General features: G+C 41.8%; 1 protein-coding gene across 6 annotated transcripts; it reads right to left on the bottom strand.

Annotated features, from left to right (window-relative positions):
• Window positions 1-1,321: 1,321 nt before the first annotated feature.
• MED7 (mediator complex subunit 7) lies at window positions 1,322-7,936 on the bottom strand. 6 transcript variants are annotated; one of them, XM_084884496.1, is made up of 4 exons: window positions 7,627-7,760; window positions 7,353-7,576; window positions 4,877-4,969; window positions 1,322-2,409 (listed from the first exon to the last, which is right to left on the bottom strand). In XM_084884496.1, exon 4 carries the CDS (start codon window positions 2,390-2,392, stop codon window positions 1,691-1,693), a length of 702 nt encoding a protein of 233 aa, XP_084740622.1. In that variant the 5' UTR covers window positions 2,393-2,409; window positions 4,877-4,969; window positions 7,353-7,576; window positions 7,627-7,760; the 3' UTR covers window positions 1,322-1,690. The 6 variants fall into 6 exon arrangements, with proteins under 6 accessions (XP_084740622.1, XP_084740621.1, XP_084740620.1 ...); XM_084884495.1 differs by lacking the exon at window positions 4,877-4,969 and having other exon boundaries at window positions 7,619-7,756; XM_084884494.1 differs by lacking the exon at window positions 4,877-4,969 and having other exon boundaries at window positions 7,627-7,756.
• Between the last annotated feature and the right edge of the window lie 296 nt (window positions 7,937-8,232).

Here is an 8,232-nt window from a genome sequence, read left to right as displayed (position 1 = left end):
TGTCAGAATTTAAGATTGCTAATGGAATTTAAATCCCTTAATCCTCTCTCCAAACACAAATTAATATACGTACAAATTGTTGTAGCTCTTGTAACAGCGTGACTCAATTAGGTTTCTTTTCCTTGCAAGGATTTGCAAAACAGCCAAAAATTGGCTTTGTACCTTTTTAGCCCAACATCTTTAAGATTATAAAAGGGTTGAGGGCAAATACGTAACCAGATTTCTTTTGAGAGCTGCTCAAGTGTTATGTAATGTCTAGCTTGCTCTCCCAGAAGAGAATGGAGTATCCCTTCCCCTTCATTGAAAACTTACGTCTGGCCTGTGTCCTCTGGAGCCCAACAATCCACCCCAAATACATGCCAGAAAAAAAAAAGGGGGGGGGGGGGGCAATCTACTTGGGAACAGCCTACACTCCAAAGATTTCTAAAGAGAATGAATGTTTCACATATAGAATTGACCTGTGGTCACTTAAACTGGTTTTTGCCAGCTCTAGAGCTGAAGACCTTAATAGAGTAAGGATGAGGATGGTATACTGGAAACCAGGGACAGGAAAATATCAAGTTTACATCTGGAAAAAGGCATTACCTTTATTAGTGATTTTTTTTTTTAACACTAATACTTAAATTTTGATTATTTGTAGCAGAATCATCCAAGGGCTTATTAAATCACAGCTTTTTATATACCACTGCTGGAGTTTGATTTAGTAGCTCTGGCGTGAGGCAAGAAAACATCTAACAGTCTCTGCCACCAAACTCCCTTCCCATTGCAGGCTTCCAGCTTTAAACAAGTATGAACTGAATTTTAAAGGAAATGTACCATTAATTACCTAAACATTTTAATTACTAAAATAAGTGGTTGCAATTAAAAGTGATCAAAGGACTTATCTGCCAAAACCAGTTTAGCTCAGTGGATAGAGTGTCAGCCTGCAAACTGAAAGGTCCCAGGTTCGATTCCAGTCAAGGGCATGTACCTTGGTTGTGGGCACATCCCCAGTAGGGGGTTTGCAGGAGGCAGCTGATTGATGTTTCTAACTCTCTATTCCTCTCTCTTCCTCTCAGTAAAAAATCAATGTGTGTGTGTGTGTGTGTGTGTATATATATATATATATATATATATATATATATATATATATTTTTTTTTTTTTTATCTGATTGACTAAAAAAAGTTAAGGGACTCATCCAGGATAGGGTCAAGACTATTTGACATAGTGTATTTACAGGAACAGTCAAGAGGAAAAATAAAATTACTATTTTATAATTCTATAGAATTCCTCTTATTTAATATGTTATACTTTAAAATATAAAGATTTCACAATTTCATATTCATACTACTTGATATCTTTTATTTATTTATCATTCTTAATGCAAATAACAAGTCTATGTTCCAAGGATGAAAATTTGCTATTACTGAGGATTATCTTCAATGTTTAGTGCAACTCCAAAAACAGGAATATTCCACACAACAGCAGCACTTTGCTTTTTAAGTTGATTACTCTTAATGCAGTCACACTCATTGCTTATGCTTGCCATAAAATGAAATTACTGCCTGTGATATCTCATAATTGATGAAGTTGGAGAGTGAAGCTGTTTACATAACTCCTATTCATCTCTTTTAAGACTCTCCAAGAGCAAATTAACTAATATATAATGCTATTTACGGAAAGGAAAAAAGAAAAACAACAAAAAATCCTTTATGGTCTTTCATTCATTTCATCAATTAGAACGCACAAGGCAGCATCTTTCTCTATAATCTGGTCTTTCCGATGACCTGAATTTTCTCTTTCTTGTTCATTCTGTCCAGTACAATTGTTGCTATCATCAGCATCCATTGGTTCAGTTTTTACTTTTACCCCTGCTTCTGAATGGGGCAAATCATCAGGCAAAGAAGCCAAGCAATTTTGAATCATCTCAATGACTCTTTCCAGATGCTTTTGAAACCTCTCAGCTGTTTCAAGGCGTTGACGTTTCTGCACCTCCATCATGACCCTGAGGGTCTCTCTTGCTTGGTGAGGTCGGTATTCATTTATGAGATGATGAACATGTACAAAAAGCAGCTTAAGATCTTCCAGTTTCTCTTCTCGCTTTATACTCCCAGGGCTCCTTATCAATATATCTAAGAGGTCTAAGAAATTAATAAGGATAGACATATTCAGTTTTCTCAGTTCTTTCTTGTGATCAAACTGCATAGGATGAAGCCGTTCGATGCCCTGACTTTCTAAAGGGCGGATGATAAGATCATCACACTGGAACTGGTTGCCAAACATCATGTAACTGTCTTTTATTGGAGGTGGAGGCTTGGGAGCTAGTCCTTCCTGAATATTTTCATCCGTATACTCCTTGATGTATTGCATCGGAGGTGGTGGAAGGGCACTCACTTGCTGTGGCTCACCCATGGCAGAAGATCAAGAACCTACAGAAATAGACCAAAGATTTAGAGGACCTCTACAAAACAAACCTGTCACATTGCATGACTAGAGACAGAATATTTTCCTTCTTTCACCCTAGCAGTTGGGGTCCCAGAACAAAATGATCTCCATGGTTTCTAAAACTAACATTTATAACAGGGAAAGGTTGTGATCCTTTTCTATTATCCAAGTACTTTCTTTCTCTACGTAATACAATACTTTCAGCACCACAAAAAATATGCTGCAGTATATTTTCATCTATAAAGAAAATAGTGCTCATTTAGACTGATCTTAATCAGGTTTTTCAAGATATAAAACACCATCTAACATGAAAGACGGCAAATAATATACTGGAGGTAGTTTTATACTGGAATTTGTGAAGTTCAAAGGACATCAATGGAACATTCCTGAGTCTCCACCAAGCCACAATGGCTGAGAATCAATGAGACAGGAGTGTTTATTCTCTGTATCTGATTTGTCTCCCCAACCAGACAATAAGCTCCATAAAGGGAAAAATTTTGTCTGTCATAATTCTTGCTATGTCCACAGTCTTGCACATAGAAGTTTCATAAATATTTGTTGAGCAGCTTCATTTCAAGAGGGCTCCAAATCAGAGAAGTTGGAGGTACAAACATCCTTAATGTATGTTCATTCTTTCATATATATATTTAATATTTAATATATGACAATGAGTATCCAGGGATGATTATTATGATAGATAAAATTTGAATGCAAATTATATGCCAGGCACTATTCTAAATACTTTTCTAGTGGTTGTGAGAAATCTGAGAAAAGAAAGGTGCTCTTTCCATTTTAGAGATGAAACAAGCCATTTGTGTAAAGTCACAGAGTAAGTAATAAAGGATGGATCCAGAGTCTCAAGATCTCAAACACTACATTATACTACCTTTCAAGGATAAATAAAAAATACTACCTCCATCCCAGTACTACTTACAATCTACAAAAAAAAAACTACAAATTTTAAGGCTACTACAATAGACCAACAGATCTGACTACCAAAAATAAATACAGCACAACAGAATGGTGGTTACCAGAGAGAAAGGAGGGTGGGAAAGGGCAGTAAGGTTAAAGGGTCAAATACACAGAGACTAGACTTTGGGTGGTAGGCACACAGTGGAGTAAAATTATGAGGATGTATACCTGAAACTTACATAATGTCATGAACCAATGTCAACCCAATAAATTTAATAAAAATAAATCTAAAAATTCCATTTAGCAAAGTATAAGCAAAATAACAGGCAATCTCATTTTTCTGGGATAAAATGCTTACAAGCTAACAAAGGGCAAAAACTAGAAATTTCTATTTTTTAAAAACATTATTTTCTGACTCCATTTCCCAGGAGCACCATGACTTCAGGAATTGCCTGTCTTGTTCACAACTCTACCAAGCTGCACCTCAAACAATGCCTAAAAGGTGCTATGTCCTCAATAAAGGTCCACTGAGTGAATCTCTCAAAAACAAAACAAAAACAAAAAACAAAAAACACTACCTTAAAGGATATAGCAGAAGATGGCAAGGAAAATGCAATTGTTAAATAAAGTTGGGATGTCCTGACCAGGTAACTCAGTTGGGGTTAATGTCATCCTGATATGCTAAGTTGCAAGTTCAATTCCCAGTCAGGGAACATACAAAAATCAACCAATGAATGCAAAATTAAGTGGAACACAAATCAGCACTTCTCTCTCTCTCTCTCCCCCCTTCAATAAAATCAATAAATTTTTAAAAATATAAACAAATAAAGGGAAAATATTCAGGCGAATACACTTTGTTTTAAGATGCTATAATTTTTAGAGAGGAAGGCAGAGGAAAAGAGACAGATACATCAATGAGGGAAACATCATCCATTGGCTGCCTCCTGCATGCCCCTTGCAATCCCAGCCCAGCATGTGCCCTGACTGGGAATCCAACCGGTGAGGTAGGCCTTCCTGAATATTTGGTTTATGGGTCAATGCTCAACCACTGAGCAACACCAGCCAGGCCAGGCTAATATACTTTTATACGATTTTTTAAAAAGGAGACTTTTTAAAACCATCAAGGAGACTAACAAACCATCAAGATGTCAAATATTCCATATAATCAACAAATAGAACACCTTCTATATGGCAGGCCTTAAATTCCAGCAGATGTCACACTTTCTTTCAGTGTCATCCTAATTTTTTGTTTTTTTGATATATTTTATTGATTTCTTACAGAGAGGAAGAAAGAGGAATAGAGAGTTAGAAACATCAATGAGAGAGAATCATCAATCAGCTGCCTCTTTGCACCGGGAATGTGCTCACACCAAGGTACATGCCCTTAACCGGAATCAAACCCGGGACCCTTCAGTCCACAGGCCGAGGCTCTATCCACTGAACCAAACCGGTTTCGGCAGGTCATCCTAATTTTAGAAGCAAATGTTTAGTTATCCTGGACCTTCAGGGAAACTTCTGGGGTGGAGAGCACTCACTCACCTCAGCTCTCATAGAAGTCACCTTTAGGCAGCAACACTCTTAGGTAATAGGCCAGCACCACCCCCAGGTAGTGTGGGAAATTTGCATACACAACTGATAGGAAAGGAAGCAAATAATATTTGGAATTTAATTTGGCAGCATCAAAAAGTTTAATACTGATATTCTTTGAACCAATAATTCTATTCATAGAAATTTATCTATAAAATTGGTACAAGAACACATACACACACACACACACACACACACACACACACACACACACAAAATGCTTAAGTTTAATGCAGCCCTATTCAAAAAGAGTAGGAAAAGTTGAAATAAATGCATGATTTCATAGATGAGGACTGTATAAGATAGTCTGTAATACAATACAGCCATTAAGGAAAAAGGAATGAAAGTACATGGGGAGTAGGGTTATAAACACTGTGTACTGTTTCACTTAGTTACAAACTTAGGATAGCTGCAAAGAGTTATAATCAACCCTTTAAAACGTTTTAACAGCCGAAGCCGGTTTGGCTCAGTGGTAGAGCATCGGTTTGCGACTGAAAGGTCCCAGGTTTGATTCCGGTCAAGGGCATGTACATTGGCTGCGGGCATATCCCCGGTAGGGAGTGTGCAGGAAGCAGCTGGTCGATGTTTCTCTCTAATCGACGTTTCTGGCTCTCTATCTCTCTCCCTTCCTCTCTGTAAAAAAATCAATAAAATACAGCCCTACCCGGTTTGGCTCAAAGGATAGAGCCGTAGTTGGCAAACTGAGGCTCGAGAGCCACATGCTGCTCTTTGACCCCTTGAGTGTGGCTCTTCCACAAAATACCAAGGCCTAGGCGAGTCTATTTTGAAAAAGTGGCGTTAGAAGAAGTTTAAGTTTTAATAATTTGGCTCTCAAAAGAAATTCCAATCGTTGTACTGTTGATATTTGGCTCTGTTGACTGAGTTTGCCGACCATTTGAGAGCATTGGCTTGCAAACTAAAGGTCATGGGCTCAATTCTGGGCAAGAGTACATGCCAGGGTTGTGGGCTCAATCCCCAGTGGGGGGCATAGAGGAGGCAGCCAGTCAATGTTTCTCTCTCAATGAGATTTCTCTCTCTCCTTTCCTCTCTGAAATAAAAAAATATTTTTTAATAAAAAAAACAAAATAAGTTTTAACATCAATTAACTTATAGAAACACTAAAGGCCCCGTGCACAGATTCATACACCAGTGGGGTCCCTCAGCCTGGCCTGTAGGAATTGGCCGAAACTGGCTCTCCAACATCCCCTGAGAGTCTTGGATTTCGAGGGCAGTTCTCGTGTGATACACCCCAGAATCTGGCTCCCTCTTCTCTGGTTCTCAGTGTGTCATCAGAGAACCGCAGCTGCCAAGTCACTGCAACTTGGCAGCTCCTGCACTAAGCATCTGCCCCCCTGGTAGTCAGTGCACATCATAGCTACCGGTCAGATGGTTGGATGGTCACTTAGGCTTTTATATATACAGAAGACTGTATGAATAGTAGAAAGAACATTCCATATTCTCTTTTGTTGTTGTTAATCCTCACCCTAGGATATTTTCCCCATTAATTTTGAGAGAGTGGAAGGTGGTAGTGATTGTCTTCCATTGGAGCTGGGGACTGAACCTGCAACCCAGTTACCTATCCTTGATTGGAAATTGAACCTGCGACCCTTCCTGCACTAGTGGTTCCTCTAACCTTGAGCCCACTTGCCAGGATAAACATTTCATATTCTTCACACATATTCTCCTAATTTTAACATGTCCCCTCACTTGCCTTATTGGTCTCTCATCTCTTTACCCTTAATATTGCAGTGCATAGCCCCAAAACAAGAATGTTCTCTTACTAACTACATCATTACCAGAATCAGAGAAGTGGCATTGATCTGTTACTTCAAAATAACTTTTTTGGATCTATTTTTCTATTGATGTCAGAGAGAAAGGGAGAGGGAGAGATAGAAACATCAATGATGAGAGAAAATCATTGATCAGCAGCCTCCTACACGCCCTCTACTGGGACTTGAACCCAGGACGCTTCAGCCCGCAGGCGGAAGCTCTATCCATCGAGCCAAACTGGCTAGGGCTCAAATTTTAACCAGCACAGGTTTCACTCACACAAGCCTTTTTGGTTGTGAGTCCGGGTTTGGGCTTCCCAGCACTTTGTGCATTCGTCTATTTTTAAGTTTCAATTTTCCAAAGGCCAACTTTGTGACTTCTGTTTTACATCCTCTCTTACTTAATCTGCCTAACCACTCTGAGTTAGTGCTGAGTTAAGTACTAACTTCACGTTACAGACAAGGATCCCGAATCTCCATGAGGGGAAGTTCTGGCCCCAAAAACTGGCACACGGTCCAGAGCAGGGGTTCGAACACTCGGTCCTCTGAGCTGCCCGCCGCCAGCCTCAGTCAGGAAGCCGCGAGGCCCCCGACTGTACGAGGGACCCTGACATCCTAGGGAAATGGGGTTTATGGAACCCTCACTTCTCCAGACTGACCTTTTCAGAGCGATGGCGGTCTTTTAGTGAAACCAACGCCAGGTCGCAGCCCACAGGGACCCACTTCTTCTACCGCAATTGTGGCTGCGACAGGGCAGTTGTGAGACCTCTCCAGAGGAGCAGCGGGGCGACTGGGCTTGGGAGCCCCCTCTTCCCCCTCCCAAGCCGGGAAGCTCAGCGGGAGGTCCGGTGGGGACGCCCGAAGCCCGGCCAAAGCCACGCCGCTCCGGTCTCCCAACCCGCAGCCCGGCCCGGCCGCCCCACACGGACGGACGGACGGACGGACGGACGGACGGACGGAGGCAGCCCCAGCCCGCCGGCCGGGGAGCCACGCCGAGGGCCGCCCGGGCTGAGGAAGCCAGCGCGCCCTGCCCCAGGTCCCCCCATCCCCAGCCGGCCCTAACGAGGCTGCGGGGTCCGGGGAAGAGGAAGGCGAGGCGAGCGGAGCCCCAAAACGTCGCCGCCCACTCACCTCAGAACTGCGTTTACTCTGGCAACGGCGGGTCCCACGCCTGGGAAACGCGACTTCCGGGAAGAAGTCGGTGACGCTATGTCTTTATTGGCTGAAAGAGCTGTTCTTCAGCCGAGACTTGTCCCGCCTCACACCGCTGGCTCGCTATTGCGCCTGCGCGTACATTTTCTCTCCTCGCCACCGCCCCCCCCCTTCCCCCCCGTCTTTCCGGCCTGCCCCCCTCCATCTTTCTGCAATTCGGTGGCATGGTCGCCAGGGGGCGTTAAAGTGAGATAGTACCTCTACTTTCTGCCCCTAAAAAGTAGCAGCTGGTAGCTTTAGTGGTTTTTTTTTTAATGCTTAAAATGAAACAAGGCATCTATCTACAAGCCTTCCATAATGGTTAGAAAGTATGGATGAGCAGATACT

Source organism: Pipistrellus hanaki (assembly GCF_964339955.1).
Source record: "Pipistrellus hanaki genome assembly, chromosome: 5".
Taxonomy (NCBI): domain Eukaryota; kingdom Metazoa; phylum Chordata; class Mammalia; order Chiroptera; family Vespertilionidae; genus Pipistrellus; species Pipistrellus hanaki.
Note: the sequence above shows the minus strand (reverse complement) of the source record. Positions and strands in the feature narration are given on the sequence as shown.